An 18498-nucleotide genomic window follows, 5' to 3' on the forward strand; every position below is an offset into this window, starting at 1 on the left:
CTTCTGGCCATAGCTCATTTATTCTCCACAGGTGTTGTTGTTTTTTTATCAAAAAGCTGGCTGCCCCAACTGTCTTTCAGTTCAAAACACTGGAGTTGACTCCCATTAGGAAGTAGGTGGGTCGTTTTTCACACCTTCAATCACTATCTATATATCAGCAGCTGCTTCTGTATTTCCTGATTGGGAAAACAGCCACTGCATGACAAAATCGACAGTTCCCCATGTTTCCATTTGAGTAAAAGAAAATATGCTAGGAGATCCACCTACAGATCCCCTGTGTAACATGTAGCTTGGCCCTGTGTCTACCTATTGCTAGACTTTCATGGCTGATACTGGAGAGGAAATCTAAGGCACAATTCTATGTATGCTGCTTGGGAGTAAGTCCCATTCTGGGAGTTACATATGAGTAAATAAGCATGAGCCGTCTGAAGGCAATCCTGTTTAGGGAAGTTTTTTACTGTTTAAAGTTTTATTATGTTTTTATATATGTTGGAAGCTGCCCATAGTGGCTGGGGCAACCCAGTAAGATGTGTGGAGTATAAATAGTAAAATTATCATTATGGAGTGGGACGCCCCTATTTTCATCAGAGAAATGGCATAGACTGCCCGTCTTTTCTTTTACATTTACAGTGGTGCCTCGGTTTATGAACACAATTGGTTCCGGAAGTCTGTTCATAAACTGAAGCGAACTTTCCCATTGAAAGTAATGGAAAGTGAATTAATCTGTTCCAGACGGTCCACGGAGTTCATAAACTGAAAATTCATAAACCGAGGTGATCATAAACCGAGGTTCCACTGTACAAATGTTGTACTTGTGGCAGTTCCTACTGTTATTGGCCTGTTCACCCATTGGAATCGTATTCCTTTCTTCGTGGCCTCTTCTTCCAATCTTACTAAGCTAGAAGAGCACTACAACCTCATTCCCTAATTAGGATATATAGTTGCCAATCACTTTCCTCATTTTTTTAGCCAGTGTACAATATACAAGACACTAGAGAATTTGAATGGGGTCTTTGCTTCCCCCTTCTAGCTTAATACACATTTTGCTTGAGTTATTTAAACAACGACGTTCATTAAGTGTGTGCAACATGTTTATCCCAGCTGTACTTGGGGTTTTTATTTTTCATGCAAATGCTCAAGTGGTTCGAATTCCTCCCCCACAAATGTTCTGTGGATTTTATTTTTCCGGTAAAGTAGTCACACGTATTGAAACTAACAGCGTTCACTTTAAAACACCATCTTTTTATCAACTGAATAGGAAAGAGCCAGGATCTGCCTGATCTACTTGGTTAATCAGCTGGCTAACATGGAGCATTCATTTCACCATATTCTTCTGCTGGAGATCAAGCACATCACAGACACCTTCTCCAATATCCTGGGCATCCAGAGCAGAGACATTTATCGTATGAGCAACAGTTTCACAGCCATAGCGAAACTTCTTATCCAACAGCTGGAAAACAACGCCACCGCCGAGAGCAGGTAACCCTAGTTCTTTTGTTCCTTTATCTAGGTGACATAGCACATTAATGAATATGTGTGGCATCTTAGATGTGCTATGGTCATATTTAGTATATCAATTGAAAAGTAAAAAAAAAAAAATCCTTCCAGTAGCACCTTAGAGACCAACTAAGTTTGTCATTGGTATGAGCTTTTGTGTGCATGCATGCTTCTTCAGATATCTGTGTGCATGCACACGAAAGCTCATACCAATGGCAAACTTAGTTGGTCTCTAAGGTACTACTGGAAGGAATTTATTTTTTATTTTTTGTTTTGACTACGTCAGACCAACACGGCTACCTACCTGTAATTGAAAAATATTTAACAATCAGATGTCTTTCTTTCAAAAAAGATTTTATTTATAATTTTTCAGGGGGAAAATACAATCATACATTTTCCAATAAACGTTCAATTAAAAAAATGACTTCCCTTCTACCCTTCCATGGTTATCTTTTGATGCTGTGTATTATAGTTAATCAACACCTTCTTTTCTCAACTTTATTCTCAAGTTAACTTTTACTTCTGAACTTACTCCACACCTGCTAGCGTACTATGTTTACAATATTGCTTTTTTAAAGAAAAACAACAACAGACATTTTCCAATCCTCCTGGAAGGCTATCTCATTTTGTTCTCTAAATTTACTAGTCAAACTTGCTGATTCTACATACTCCATCAATTTCAACTGCCACTCCCCTTTCGTGGGTACTGCCTCCTCCCACGGTTTTGGGGCATATAATATTCTCGCTGCTGCAGTCACATACACAAACAAATTCTTTTGACTCTTTGGTACATCTGGTCAGAGGCGGAGTGCACCCGGGGGTGGGGCTAGCATCCCAGAGGTGGGGCAAATGTCCGAGGGGGACGGGCAAGCGCCCGGGGGGGTGCGTGGCCACCGCGGGCGTGGCAATGTACGCCTGGAGAAGAGAAGGTTAAGGGGTGATATGATAGCCATGCTCAAATATATAAAAGGATGGCATATAGAAGAGGGTGAAAGGTTGTTTTCTGCTGCTCCAGAGAAGCGGACACGGAGCAATGGATTCAAACTACAAGAAAGAAGATTCCACCTAAACATTAGGAAGAACTTCCTGACAGTAAGAGCTGTTGGGCAGTGGAATTTGCTACCAAGGAGTGTGGTGGAGTCTCCTTCTTTGGAGGTCTTTAAGCAGAGGTTTGACAGGCATATGTCAAGAATGCTTTGATGGTGTTTCCTGCTTGGCAGGGGGTTGGACTGGATGGCCCTTGTGGTCTCTTCCAACTCTATGATTCTATGATGTCACCTCCCCTCAGGTATAGCACCTGGGGCGGCCCGCACTCACTGCACCCACCTTTCTCCGCCTCTGCATCTGGTCCAATTATCCCTAGAAGAAAAGATTCTGGTATTTGGGGGGAGAGTCCTCTTAATATTTTTTCCCATTTCATTATGTATCATCTCCCAATATCCCTTAGCTACTCTACAAGTCCACTGCATATGATAAAATGTACCTTAGACACATTTATTAAAGGATGGTGTTTTCTTATTAGCTGTGCTCAGATGATGGGTCGTGTAGATCAGTTATTGGAGGATTTTGTAATTGTTGAAGTTTCAGGAGGAGACTCTTCTCTAAATGCTGGAGACCCTAAATGTGTGCTGCCAGCTCATATGTGAGTTCTGTAGGACAGTACAAATGTTTGAAAACAGCTTGTCATGCCATAGTGTGCAGGTGTGGGACTTCCTGAAACAACACTGTACCTCAATGTACACATGTCCATTGAACACTGAATACATGGGAGAGATTCCAGTGGCCAGCAAAGAGCTTATCTTGCAAGCAGTAGAAGAGATGCTAAGAAATCTCATTTTCAGCCAGCTTATTAAGGTACCTGAGAAGGGAAAGGATAAAAAGGTCTGTTTTCTGGGAAGTATTTGTAAGTCTGACTCCATCATTTAGCAGTATGGTTCTATTACTTTGAGGGACTTTGGCTCACATACTACAGAAAGAAAGGGTACATTTAAAAAATAGCGATTATACACCACAGGCGTTTTCCCATTCAGCCGCTCTCAAATACCCCAAACTTCTTTGTCAACTATAGAGTTAACAAAGCAATTTGGGTGCTTAGCAGAGGAAGCTAAGGAAAACTACAGAACAACTCTGGTGTGCACTGAAATGTTTACCTCATACACCTTTAGATTGTACCCAAAGTTAATAGTAATATACATATATAGTGTTCCAAGTATTTCATCTAACTTATCTCATTAATCCTTAGAGTAGCCCTCTTCAAATTATTGCCATATCAATAACCAAAGGACGAGAAAACAGAAGCTTGAATAATGCCGCCTAGCAAATTTATGGCAGAACCAGCTTTTTGGTGCTACTTGTAAGAAATTTGCCCATTTGCTCAGACCTTTCACTCTTTGAAGGGTACCCAAATAGTCACATTCTCTTTCTTGCTTCACAAATTGTTCATTGTTTCTTTGTGTAAACCGCTTTGAGGGTTTTGGGTTTGTGTTGTGTTGGGTTTTTTTTACAATCAAGTGATGTATACATTTTATGAAGTAAGATAAATAAATAAATTACTGGCAACTATAAATTCATAGTTTGAGGTTGCAGGAGATGTTTAATGAAACAGATAAAATGGTATAGGTCTGTGGGTTGTGTCCAGTTCTACCACAATGGGACTTTCCTTTCCCATGTACCCCTAAACACTGCTTAGGGAGGGGGCCCCCACCCCTCTGGAGCAGATTTTAAGAGGCTGCAGGAGAAATAATAAGATGAGGAAGTGCGAATGAAAATCTGTTGTGTTGGACACAACTCTATCACTGTATTGATATAGCTACATGCTACACTTTTTAACATAGCAGATGTTTTTCAAGTCTGCTTTCTTAATAAACCCAATAAACATTAGCTAAGGCTGAATATTGGATTATAAAAGTTTTAGAAAAGCCTATTGTAACTGCTACAAGCATAAGAATGAGCACCAGTCTTCCTGTCTCACATCTAATACCTTAAAATCCCAGCAAACATCTCATTTCACTTTCCACTGGGGTATATTTTCATTAATGTGATATACCCAGCTGTTTTTTCAAATAGCTGTCTATTAGCTCTACGCCACTCAACTTCATAAACACTTTGCTGTACTTGCTTCCCAAAGCAAGTTTTAAATGTTTTCATATGCTGAGCTCTTTAAATGGTTACATTTTATTGAACTTCTAATAAGTCCTGTTCCTTGCACTCGATGCAAATAGCCATTTTAAGTGCAAGCATACAAAAAAACAACCCACAACCCATGTTAAATACAATTTTCAAAGCCTTCCTTAAAAATGTCAGTGTGTCCAAAGAAGAGAAAACAGCACAAACTATGGACAACAACCTGTCAGAATTAAACTATTGATTCCAATGGGAGTGCCCTTAATTTCAGCAAAATCATTGGATTTTAAGTGTGCTCAACTTTGACTGGGCATGTGCCTAGTATTTTAAAAGCATTCACTCTTACAATAAAATAGCACAAAACCTGTAAGGATAGAGATATGTAATTATTTTATTTCATCTATCCCTAGCATGCTCACCAATGAGTGAGTTTTGTATGAAGTAAAGCAAGACCAACTCCTCTGTGCAAACACAGTTCGCTTCATACCTGGTGTGATAATATATGTCCGATGAGGACAAGTCTTTTTTGTTGTCATATGCGGCTAATGTGCAGTAATCCCTTTTAAATTGCATGAGATCCTCATCACTAGTATTAAGCAGATTATAAAAGGTCAAGAGGAGATGGGAAATCACACATATGATAAGATGCAACACAGATGCCACTGACAATATAAATATGAGAAGCAGCCTTATGTTTGCAGTGGGAGCCAAAATACTGGATAGAATTAAAAATAGATGTAATGGAAACTTAGTGGACTTTAAATTCTACAAATGTCAGAATAATAATAATAATAATAATAATAATAATAATAATAATAATAATTTATTTATACCCCGCCCTCCCCAGTCAAAACCGGGCTCAGGGCAGCTCACACCAAATAAAATTAAAATTGGCTCACACCAATAAAATTCCAATAAAACATAAAAAGCAATTAATTAAAATACAGATTAAAATACAGTATTAAAATTTAAAATGCAGCCTCATTTTAAGTAGTCCATAAATCCAAGCCATGAGGGAGGAAAACACAGGGGTCAGACTAAGTCCAACCCAAAGGCCAGGTGGAACAGCTCTGTCTTGCAGGCCCTGCGGAAAGATGACAAATCCCGCAGGGCCCTGGTCTCCTGTGAAAGAGTGTTCCACCAAGTTGGGGCCAATACTGAAAAGGCCCTGGCCCTAGTAGAGGCCAATCTAGCCACCTTATGGCTTGGGATCTTCAGAATATTGTTGTTTGTGGACCTTAAGGTCCTCCGTGGGGCATACCAGGAGAGGCGGTCCCGTAGGACCTGGTAAACGTGATGAAAATATTAATTACTAATGGCATTGTATCAGAAAATTGAAGTGTATGCCATATGTATCTCTAAAGGCAACCCACAGGGGAAAGAACCTATCCCTGAACCCAAAGAAGTGTTCTGGAAGCCCAAAGGAGGTTGGGAGAAGTTATTCTGCAGACAAAACATATATGATAAGATTATAGAGAGAAGCTGGCTGACAAATAAAATGTTCTCAATATGCATAACCTCCAACATCGCTCTGATCAAAATTGGGACACACATTTTTTCATCTCAAGCTCTCATGGGAGCCAGCTGATTCTCACACACAACCAAAAATGAGCATCTTTTGGTCTGGCTCTCTGGCAGAAGCCAAGTGACTTGCGCTAGAGTGCTGGACTGAAAAACCGGGACATTCCAGGATCCAAAGGGAAGCCGGGTGGCTTCTGTAATTCTAGGATGTACCTGTCAAATCAAGATGGTTGAGGAGCAGTGCTTTTTTCTTTAAATAAAAATGTTTAGGGGTACTCTCATTTTGACTCAAGAAAACCACCATTTTATAGTTCAAATCAGGAAAAATAAATACAGTAAAAGGACAAAGATTCCCAAACTGTTTACCCCCAGAAAAAAGCACTGTTGAGGACTATGCAAAATGGATCAATATAATCTATGGCATATAATCTATCTGCTTGGCCACGTTGCTAGGCTGCAAAGCCACTTAACATAAGTATACTTCCAGACACCTTTCTAATTTAAACCTGGCGTCTTTTGATGCCATCACCCCTTCCTTGGCTGTTTTTCATAGTGACTTTATTTTAAAGACTATATTTGCAGGCCAAATCTTGCCTATAGGCAGTGCTTTTTTCTGGGGTGTGTGTGTGCAGTGGGACCCTTACCCCTAAACATTTTGTGAATCTAACAGGAGAAGAACTAATTTTTTTTTTTAAATTTAGTTTCTTCTCTAGCGTGGTGAATCACCAGTTCCATTGCTACCCCCGATGGCAGCTTCCTTTCCTTTCCCAATGTTTCCTGAGTCTCAGACTGAAGCGAGTGTTTAATGTGTGAAGCAGTGTGGAATGTGGATGTGTGGTGTTTTACTGATGAAAGTCGGGGTGATGTTAGTGCACACAACCTCATGCCAATGTGGAAGTTACTGTGAGCTGTCAGTTGTGTAATATGAGGTGATGCATGTTCTTCGTACTTTTCTCCATTTACTGTATTTATTTCCCCTGATTTGAACTACAAATAGGGTGGTTTTCTTGAGTAAAAATGAAAGTACCCCTAAACTTTTTTTGGGGGGGAGCACTGCCTATAGGTGACCTGCAGAGGCACCACCACATTGCCAGACAGCCAAACTCCTCATACCAGGCTGTTAACAGGCAAGCCGTGTGTGTGTGTGTGTGTGTGTGTGTGTGTGTGTGTGTGTGTGTGTGTGTGATGACCAGAGTTGCAAGGCAATGCAATCCATGAATTTCCCAGTCTCCTTCAGCTTCCCATGGAAGATAACTTACAGGTCTCACTAAATTCAATACGAATGTCTGCCAATTATCAGGACTTTGTTAATCTGCCCTGAAGAACTGCAATAGAACAAGTGGTATTTGTATATTTAAAAAATGTTGCATTATATTGTTACTCACTCACAGGACCACCACCTTTTAGGATTCCAGCCAGTTAGAAAGACAGAGTGCGAGGCTTTCCTCCAGGTTACTTATAAGCTGTAACATAAAGAGCACTTCGTTTATATCAGGGTGGCTTATATTGGAGGAAGGAACTTACATTTCTACCTGAACAATGCAGATTCTCTCCCTGACGTTCTCCCCACCACCACCCCAAATCTTCAGGGGAAAGTGTGAACCTGGTTTTGGAAGTTTGGGACAAGTATTGTTTTACACCAGCATTGTCCTGTTTTTTTTCCTCTCAGAGCTATGATTTATTATTTCAGAAGTAAGAACAGGATTTGGTCTTCAAGGGCAAGGATCCAAAGTAAGATCTGTGATCAGCTCCCATTTTCAGTTGGGGATCTCCTCTAAAACAATCTCCTCTTGTTGATGTTAAATCTCTTGTCTTATGAAACTGGTTTGCTCGCAGGATTGATGACAGGACACGACAAATCCTTTTCCTTCAAGGCAGCTGTCTCGTGTGCTGTCAAAAGCTGAAGCAACAGAAAGTTATACGTAAAATGAGTTGGTGTTTCCTGCTGGAGTTGTGTTTGCAACATGCACAAAGCCAGTTCAGCGCCAATAGGTCTCAGCTCTTTAACAAGAAGGTTGATTCCATTTGTTACTGTTTCCCCATCTGTTACTTCACTTTTTTTTACAAATATTCAGCTTAACACTCCATGGCTTTAATCCGTCGTCTGTCATCTGATAGGTGTAGTTTATGCTTGTGCTTCAGATATGTCCCTCCAGTTGAAGTCACTGGTATGTGAACTGGAATAATGGCTGCCTCCCAGGTTGTTGTTTTAAACCGTTATAGATGGTGTGAGGTTCTTTGAAGTTGAGCATGGGATGAAGAAACTCAGTGCTGTGAAGGTGGACTGGGGGCACACATAAGCTATCTGCTGTTCTATCCTGGAAGAAATGGTGGTGATAGGAAAATGGCAGCACTTACCGGTAGGTCAATGCTGCCTTTGAGTTGATATGACTCTTTAGAAATCTGCTGCCCATCTCTACCTCTAGTTTTCTCTAGATTTATATATTTTCACTGTACCATTCTATACAGAAACCTGTGTGTAAACCCTAATGACCAGGGGTCAGCAAGGTTTATCTTTCCTGGGCTGGATCGGTCCCACAGAGATCCCTCTGTGGGCTGGATTGTGGGCGCACGTGAGTGCGCGCACCTGTGATTTTTGGCACCTGCACAGGTGTGATTTTTGGCGACGCGGAAGCAAATCCCTGCACCATGCTGCGACGCGTGAGCGCAGCGCGTGAGCGGGCACCTTGGTTCGGGGAGGCTCGTGGGCCGGTCAAACGACTTCCATGGGCCACTTCTGGCCCATGGGCCTTAGGTTGCTGACCCCTGCTAATGACTGTACACGCGCTCAAAAATTGACACTTGTCATGCACCATATAGTGAAAGGGACGCGGGTGACACTGTGGTCTAAACCACTGAGCCTCTTGAGCTTGCTGATCAGAAGGTTGGCAGTTCGAATCCCTGCAACTGACTGAGCTCCTGTTGCTCTGTCCCAGCTTCTGCCAACCTAGCAGTTCGAAAGCACACCACTGCAAGTAGATAAGTAGGTACTGCTGTGATACAGTGTTTCCATCAGCTCTGGTTTCTGTCACGGTGTTCCGTTGTGCCAGAAGCGGTTTAGTCATGCTTGCCACATGACCCAGGATGCTGTCTGTGGACAAACTCTGCCTCCCTTGGCCTGAAAGCGAGTTGAGCGCCACAACCCCATAGTTGCCTTTGACTGGAGTCCTTTACCTTTTTACCTACGGTATATAGTGAAGCACACAGATCCGCAACGGTTGTACAGCCTGAACCCATTTCTTACATTTCTTCCACCTCATAATTATTCAGTGTTTGAAGTAGCCCTGACTCTGAGGTCAGATGCAAATATCAAAGATTATTTTGAGTTTACAGTGTAATTTGCAAATTTGTGTGTCGACAATAATTCATTCCTTTAGGAAACCTGCAGTTACTGTACTTATAGGGAAGTGATTTTTCATACAGTAATTGTTGGCCTGAATCCTTTGACATGGGGAATTTTGCATATATCTGATGTAATTAAAACCATGTGTTAATTTAAACCATGCAGTATTACAATGCCCCGGCCCCCTGCTGATCCCAAAGATTCAGGTCATTCAAATGTGAATGAAGAATTTTAATACATAGTGATTTCATCTTAGAAATCAACCATGGTCAACTTAACAACAAACAGAAAATGCATATCTACCGAAACCTCCCAACCACAATTCTTGAGAGTAACAAGGCATGAAATTTTCATTGTATCGTCTCCTTTTTTGTTGTTTATTTTTCTTAATAGCCGGATGAACTGAATTCCTTTTCATTGTAAGCGAGGCTTGATCTGCCATATCTGATTTGGCTCTTCCAGCCCTTACACCTTTTATTTTCACTGCCATTCGTCCATTTTTAAGACAGCCCTTTGCCAAGATATGCAATGTTGAAAGTGCATGATGATATTGATGGGCTCTTTGGAAATGATCCAGTGTAGGATTTTTTTTTCCAGGGCCATACATCTTGATTATGACCATTCGCTCTTAGGAAGGTTCATATCAGGGCTCACCAAGCAACTTTTCACCATTGCTCAAAGCTTTTTCAGAACCACTAAAATCACTGTACATAGAGATCCTCCTGTAGAATTTATTTTAGCGCAAGTCCTTTAGGGAGAGCAGAATGCTAATCACTTTGGGCTAGATAGCTTTATGCAGGTTGCCTCTGAGGTCCCATCTCTTCCTATATTGGCAGTAGGGAGATTTTAATACTGACCTACCTCTCAAGCTTGCTGTAAATATTGCTGAGATAATGTATGAAAGGCACTTAGAACAGTTTCTGGGCATAGCGGGCAAGTTTATGAAATATTTTCTAAATGTCAAAATTCTAGGGCTATGATGATTTACTTAGAGTAGACCCGTTGAAGGTCTGCTCTGAGTGAATGTTAGCTGAATACCACCCTAGAGAAGAAGAAGAGTTTGGATTAAATATCCTGCTTTATCACTACCCGAAGGTAGTGATGGCCTACAACTCCCATGATCCCTAGCTAACAGGACCAGTGGTCAGGGATGATGGGAGTTGTAGTTTCAAAACATCTGGAGGGCCGAGTTTGAGGAAGCCTCATTAGCATGAGGATGTAGTCTTCCTTCCTTGGAAGAAGAAGAAGAAGAAGAAGAAGAAGAAGAAGAAGAAGAAGAAGAAGAAGAAGAAGAAGAAGAAGAAAAAGAAGAAGAAGAAGAAGAGGAGGAGGAGGAGGAGGAGGAGGAGGAGGAGTAGGAGTTTGGATTTGATATCCCGCTTTATCACTACCCGAAGGAGTCTCAAAGTGGCTAACATTCTCCTTTCCCTTTCTCCCCCACAACAAACACAAGGTGAGTGGGGCCGAGAGACTTCAAAGAAGTGTGACTAGCCCCAGGTCACCCAGCAGCTGCATGTGGAGGAGCAGAGACACGAACCCGGTTCACCAGATTATGAGTCTACCGCTCAACCACTACACCACACTGGCAGAACATTTGGGCAGAACATCTTGGAGTGAAACCTATTCACAATTTTCACCAGTAATTAGTTTTATTGAAGATTCTTTTCCTAGAGGTTGGAGACATATCTCATAGTTGTACATAGTATGAAGGCTATAACTGAAACATTTCATGCTTGTTCCATTAGTCTTACTTTCCAGCAAACAGTTTGCCTGGAAAACCACATTGTTCTGGAGGTCAGCCTAGACATAAACAAGCAGAATACAATGTTGTACCCCCTGAAGAGGATCTCTGGGGATGAAATCTTGGGGGCTGGCTTTGGCGAGACAGCACAGAATCCTCTATTCTGAGAATTCCACATGTGTGATATTAGCTAACTAGAGGATTCTTAAGCCAAGTTAGATACTTTATAGATTGCTAAGCCATAGTAAACAATGTAGATGCAAATGTAGAACAAAATGTCCCCTTAAAAACAACAGACTGTAACAAACATTTCTTTGTATGACCTGACATTGATGCAGACTCTTATGCTGCCTCATACACATTACATTTAGTGAATTTTCAATCAGACCTCCATACAGTTCATGGGTAGAATGAGGATCTAATACAGGCACCCCCAAACTCAGCTCTCCAGATGTTTTTGGCCTACAACTCCCATGATCCCTAGCTAACAGGGCCAGTGGTCAGGGATGATGTGAATTGTAGTCCCAAAACATCTAGAGGGCTGAGTTTGGGGATGCCTGATTTAATAGTAGGAACTCAGAAAGGTTTATGCAATTCACTGTCACAAGATGTAGTGATGAGTTTAAACCCTTCTCAGGTGGTTCCAGAGGGACTCCAAGTATTCAGTGGATGTGCAAAAAGGAGACAGTAACATCCCCCACATGTATCTATCCTGGTATGAGTATGTGAATGCACACCTACAAATTGCTTATACAGTGGTACCTCGACTTATGAACGACTCGACAACCGAATTTTTCGACTTACGAATGGGGGTAATGGCTGCGCTCTTACGAATGTCTCGACATCCGAAAGGAAACCGCGGCGGTTTTAGATAGGGATATTTCGACTTACGAATTTTTAGATAGGGTTGCTTCGACTTACGAATTTTTCCGTTCCCAATGCATTCCTATGGAAATCACGTTTCCAATGGCGTTTTTCGACTTACGAATTTTTCGACCTACGAAGGTGCCTTCGGGACGGATTAAATTCGTAAGTCGAGGCACCACTGTACATGTACACTCAAATGCACGTAGGCATCTCTCCCTGTTCCTTATGAGGCTCTGTACCCTAACTTACCCCTAACTTTGAACCATTGGTCAAACCCGTCACAAAACATCCATAAGCTCTCCCTTTTCCAATCTTGGATCCCTACATAGAATCAAAGAGAATACAATATGGCTAGCATAGCTGTATCTCCTATTCTTTTAAGGCAGGTATGGGGAATTGGATCCAACTGGGGGTAGATTCAGGAGTTACCCGACTTCTGCAGGTCACGTTGACATGTGGGTGAGGGCAGACACCTGTCAATCACGCCAGGAGATACCAGATACCACTTCAAAGAAGGAATTGGGAGCACACTTAGGGTCCACCTTCCTTCCTTTTTTTTTGCAACCCTGGGTTTAATGCAAGCTGAGCCTGTGAAGGAAGGAAGGAAGGATCAGGAACACACCTTTCCAGCTCTAATTTGGTGCTTTTTGAATGTGATGCCTTTTTCTGGGTTGGAGGTTCAAGGGACACAAACCTGCAGTGGTCCTTTTGAGCTCAGGGAAAGAGTTCCATAGGGACACACCAGCTATTTCCAAGCTGCTACTATATTCAGTGCTATTTTTATAGGGAAAATAAGTGCTGGAACTCGCCATGAAATTTGTTCTCTTTAATGACAATGGTGCCCACCTGAGGGGTACCAAAACTGAGTTCTGATGAGTTCCTGCTGAAGAAAAGCCCTGAGTTATATTGAAGTTAGTGAGGCTCTAGCAAACTGTTTGCAGATGGCTATTTCGAAACTGACTGTGGGATTTATGGTCTGACAGTGTGGTCTTTTCCCTCAGCTAGATCGGAGCAAAAGTCAATCCAGTGTGGTCTTTTATCTATGTGCTATGATGCTTTTATTGCATTTTATTGGGGTAAATTTGATTTTTATTGTAATGCAAGTTTTTGTTTTGAATATGTGTGTGTGCATGTGCAGCTATGTTTTCTTGCCACAGTGCACCAGGACAGCATTGCTACCAGGCACTCTGGGGAACAGAAAATGCCAGCAGACAAACCACTGAAGAGAGAGAGCACTTCTCTTGTTCCTGCCACCACTGGAAGACTCCATCTTCGTTCTTTGCAACCACCTTCCCCACTCCACATTTTGTGCACCCACTAGTCTATTTGGGAAGCACTACAAAGATTATTTAAAATATTTTGATGTGTATATATACAGGGCCGGTGCTAGGGTTTTTTGCGCCCTAGGCAAGATCACCTTCTGGTGCCCCCCCATTAATTTAAAAAAATAAAAATTAGAAAAAATAAAAATAGAAATAGAAAAAATAAAAAACCTTGAAAAGTAGAAAAAATAAAAATAGAAAAAATAAAAAATAAAAATAAAAAATAGGAAAAAAGTAGAAAAAATAAAAAATAAAATAAAAAACAGCTGAGAGGCGTGGCGAGGTGGCCCCAGGCTTGCGCTCCCCATGCGCCTCCGGAGCTTTGCGTGGGGAGCGCAAGCCTGGGGGCTTCCACTGCGCCTGTCAGCTGTGCCTGTTGAACGGCTTCAGGCCGCTCTCCGGAGGCACGCGTGCGCCTCGGGAGAGTGGCCTGAAGCCACTCAACAGTGACAGGCGCAGTGGAGGCGGTAACGGGGGCGGCAGGCAGGCTGACCTGCGCCCCCTCCATTTTGGCGCCCTAGGCAGTGGCCTAGTTCGCCTAAATGGACGCGCCGGCCCTGTATATATAGGTATATGTGTCACCTATATGTACACACACACACACACACACATGCACATTTATATACATTGACAGCAAATTACTTGCAGGTGTCTAAAGGCTGCTCATTATATTTAGCACTTTTACTAATCTGTTCTTAATTGCGTTTTAGAATACTTGCCTTAGAGATGTCCAGCTGGTATTCAAGATCATATCACTGGGAATTCTTCCCCTCCCTCTTTGCGAAGACATCCAAATTCATTTCTCAGCTATTGTTCTCTTAGTAATATGTTCAGCAGTAGCCCTTGAGGCAGTTTGCACAAAGCGGACACAGCCACACTGCACCCACATGGAGGCCTCTACACAAAGGGATGGTTCCATTGATTCAAGCAGGGGCCAAGCCAGTCTAGGGATCCTCGCAGATTTACTGCTTATAGCTGGTGGTGTCAAAAGTCCCCTGTTCTTGCTCACCAATTGTAATTTATTTCCACAGAGCAAATTGTTTGAAATTATCTTGTAAAAGTTGTGTCTAAAGTTAATTTAGTCAACTCCTTATGACAGATATATGGTACAGCCTTTTATTTATTTCGGCACATTTTTACACCACTCTTCGCCCAAATATCACATATGGGAAGGAGCTGTGAGGTAAGAACGACAGCAGAGAATTTTATAGCACAAGTCAGAAAGGTGTAGGCCTGGATTAAATGGGACTTGTGATCCCTTGAAAGAACCTGGCCACTTGGAATAAACACTGGCATATATATGGACCCTTAGAGATACATATATATATATTATTTCTACCACCTGCAAAATAGGACGACGTTTCTGTTAACCCCCCCAGTTTTTCACCTCTCCTAGGGTAGAAGATGTTGCTGAAACAGAATCTCCTTCTCAGCTGGATGACTTAAAACCCACTATGAATGGGAATGAAGACGATGAAAAGCTTCAGGTTAAAAAACAAGCTTTTGAAGAGAAAATAAACATCGACAGCAGTACTCCTGGCTCTGTACGCCGGTATAGTCTTGGCCAGGTTTCTAAAGAAGAAAGGAAGGACATGAGGTTTAACAGGTATGCTTCACTGCAGTGTGTCAGCGGTTTTGCATGCCGATTGGTTTTCCCATACATAATTTTTTTTAAAAAAAACCCAAAACAAATGTTAAAGTGAACAGGCAAGTTACATAGTACCTGTGGGCATCAGACATTTAATTGTATCCAGACATCTTGTCAATAACTCTAAGAGCTGGATAAGATCTCTGAGTTATTTGTTTAACCTACCTTGTGCTCCAGAGTGCAGGGGGAGGTGCAAAGGAACACTGGATTTGAAAAAGTTCAGTTCCGTAAGTATAGTTGGCGAAATTCTTTTGACAATTTGGACACCTTAAAAACAGCTTTCTAAGCACTGTCAACGAATGAAAAGTATGCAGACATACATAATAAATATATAGTCAAGAGAAAATGAAAGGTACACATGCAACAAACAATTGGTTAGAATTAATCTGGCATAATGCAAAATTAATAAAGGCAAAACATTAAAAGAGATTGTATCACATATGTAAAGCATTAGGGGTAACAATAGCAAAAGAAACCCACCCCAAAACAAGAACGTCCTATCTAAGGCAGTATTGCTTTGTAAATAATGTTAATCTTCAGGTTTTTAAGATGTTGAATTAAACAATAGAACAAGCAAGGCCTGGCACTAACTGTTAGCTTGACTAGCTCTAGGAGCTCAGAAGGGCCCTCCACCAGCCCAACAAAGCTGTGCCACCCTGGGCCGCCTCCTCACTGGGCCCCTCGGTCATCTTCATGGTGGGATAGCTGCTTTTGAACGAGAGTCAAACTTGGCTCACATCTGCAGTGGCTCCCCACCATTTTCATTTACCAAAAATGCCATGCCCCAGCCCACCAGAGCTATGAAATCTATGGGTTTCATAGATCTTTGTACTAGAGCATTGCATTTCCTGGTAAATTAAAATGGCAGGCAGCAACCATGGATGGGGGCTGAGGTTAGCTCCTGTTCAAAAGTGGCACTTCTGCCTCTTTTGTTAAAATGCCACCCAGGGGCCCAAGGATGTTGCCGTTGCTACAGTGGTGGCAGCCGGGGGGGGGGAGATGTGGCTGCATTGGGTGGTGTGTGTGTTTGGGGGGCCCCTCTGAAGTCTGGTGCCCACTCTGGAACAAGCTGCCATGTGATCCTCCAGTAGCAAGGTTTCTTAAAATAAACTCCGATAAATAAACAATCCTGTTAAGAATTTTCAAGTAGTGATGCCAGCTGTCCCAGTTCTGAAATCCAAAGGCCATTATGATCTGAGCCCCTCTAATTTCAGCTCAGTTTGGGGTGTCTTGGTGGCAGATCTCTGTCAATGCCAATCTTTCCTACTGCTAACTTTTCTTCCACTACCACCCTTTTCCATACATTCTCAGACCAACCAAAACCCTTTTAGGGCAATTGTAATCTTATAGATGTTGTAATCTTATAGATGCAATCTTATAGATGAAGGGACGCAGGTGGCACTGTGGTCTAAACCACTGAGCCTAGGGCTTGCCGATCAGAAGGTCGGCGGTTCGAATCCCTGCGGCAGGGTGAGCTCCTGTTGTTTGGTCCCAGCTCCTGCCAACCTAACAGTTCGAAAGCACATCAAAGTGCAAGTAGATAAATCGGTACCGCTACAGTGGGAAGGTAAACGTCGTTTCCGTGTGCTGCTCTGGTTCGCCAGAAGCGGCTTTGTCATGCTGGCCACATGACTTGGAAGCTGTACGCCGGCTCCCTCGGCCAATAACACGAAATGAGCGCCGCAACCCCAGGGTCGGTCACGACTGGACCTAATGGTCAGGGTTCCCTTTACCTTTACCTTTAATCTTATAGAGGTTGCTGCTCTCTGCCTCCTCTTCTGCCATCACATCCCCTACCATCCACACAGTAGGGAAACAATGGTAAAGGTGAGCCTGGTGTATGTATGTAGCTCTTGATGTGAGATGGAACACTGCACAATCAAGGCTCCCAATCACATGGCAAACGTACAGCAAGACATCCCCCCAATGCACAAATGCTGGGAATCAGAGCCAGCATGGCGCATGACGGCCAGGCCAGAACTAGTGGCACAGGCCCATTCTCTCTTCCACCTAATCACAATAACATAGGAATGAATACCACAAAAAGACTCAGGTTGCAAGTGGGCGGGGGCAGAACTTTGACGTGCTTTTGAACTGCTAGGTTGGCAGGAGCTGGGACTGAGCAACGGGAGCTCACCCTGTCGTGGGGATTCGAACCGCCGACCTCCTGATCGGCAAACCCTAGGCTCTGTGGTTTAACCCACAGCGCCACCCACATCCCCCAAAACTATAGTTTGGTGCTAATTAAGGTTCTTACTCCCTGCCCCATGCACCACAGTCCATTTTGCCTTTTGCCCAAGCCATTTGTTCCTGCCTTTGTTTACACTGCAGGTCCAAAAGTCTAGCTTTGCATGCTGTCCGTTTGAGGAGTGTTCATTCTGACAATGGACAAGAGATGGAGAATGGAGATGTTACAGCCGGCATCTCTTTCACAGATATCTATCTGAGCCAAGAAGCCGACAAATTGCCTTCCAGCGCAGACACTGAAGAGTCGCAGCTGGAACAATCTTCACTTTCACACCTAAGTATCAAATGTACAGAACCAGAGAATCTGCCAGAACCCGTTAAAGAAAACTGCCATGAAGGAAGCCTGAAGACAATACAGAATCCTGCCGAGTATCAAGATAAGCTTTACTTTCACTTAAAGGAAAATCTCTCTAAAGTGAAAGCATATGTCATGGAGATGGGGAAGAAAATTCCTCTGCCAGACGAGTGTGTTATTGAAGGTAAGAAGCCTGGCCCTTTGAAATGATGGGAGCATTTTAGAAAATACCTTAGGACCCTCTTTTAAGCTGTCAACCAGCCTCCTCTAAGCATGAGTTCTTTTCCCTAGCTGAAACATGTTTCTGCATAACGGCGTTGTTTTAAAAGGCACTGCCCTTCTTGCCTCTGCGTTGTTTCTGTGCTTCATTGTGCTTTATCCCATAAAGGATCTGCTTGCACGCTGCCCGTGCATGCTTGCTGTGTGCTTCTGCTGACAAGTCCTATATGTGCTCAGTGTTTCTAGGACTCTTTTTCATGGGTTGTATCTAGCTTATGCTCAGAGTAGTAGACCCACTGTAATGAATTAGTCATGAAAGCAATGGACGAAGTTCCAAGTATTACTGCTAGTGTATAAAGCCCTAAAAGGTTTAGGACCATGTTCGTGTTCTCGAAGCTACGAACATGAGTTTGACCAAACTGCGGGAGGCAGTGCAAGACAGGAGTGCCTGGCGTGCTATGGTCCATGGGGTCACGAAGAGTCGGACACGACTAAACGACTAAACAACAACAACCTGAAAGACCACCTTATCTCTTTTACACTGGCCAGATCACCATGGTCACCTGGCGAGATCATCTTCTGAGACCCTCCTTCATGTGCCTCCTCCTCGAGAGGTTAGGAGGGTGGCAACACAAGAACAGGCCTTCTCTGCAGTGGCTCCCCATCTGTGGAATG

The 18498-nt window shown here is 42.7% G+C and overlaps 1 protein-coding gene across 3 annotated transcripts in view; it reads left to right on the forward strand.

Moving 5' to 3' along the window:
* The window catches only part of VEPH1 (ventricular zone expressed PH domain containing 1), a 162520-nt gene that overhangs the window by 63319 nt on the left and 80703 nt on the right, over positions 1 to 18498 (forward strand). For all 3 annotated transcript variants that reach the window (XM_060274450.1, XM_035133536.2, XM_060274451.1), the window contains exons 7-9: positions 1259 to 1479; positions 14811 to 15020; positions 17394 to 17788. In XM_060274450.1, coding sequence (XP_060130433.1) covers positions 1259 to 1479; positions 14811 to 15020; positions 17394 to 17788 — 826 coding nt within the window. The remainder of the gene's footprint in view (positions 1 to 1258; positions 1480 to 14810; positions 15021 to 17393; positions 17789 to 18498) is intronic.

The sequence above is a fragment of the Zootoca vivipara genome, chromosome 5, assembly GCF_963506605.1.
Source record: "Zootoca vivipara chromosome 5, rZooViv1.1, whole genome shotgun sequence".
NCBI classification, from domain to species: Eukaryota; Metazoa; Chordata; class Lepidosauria; order Squamata; family Lacertidae; genus Zootoca; species Zootoca vivipara.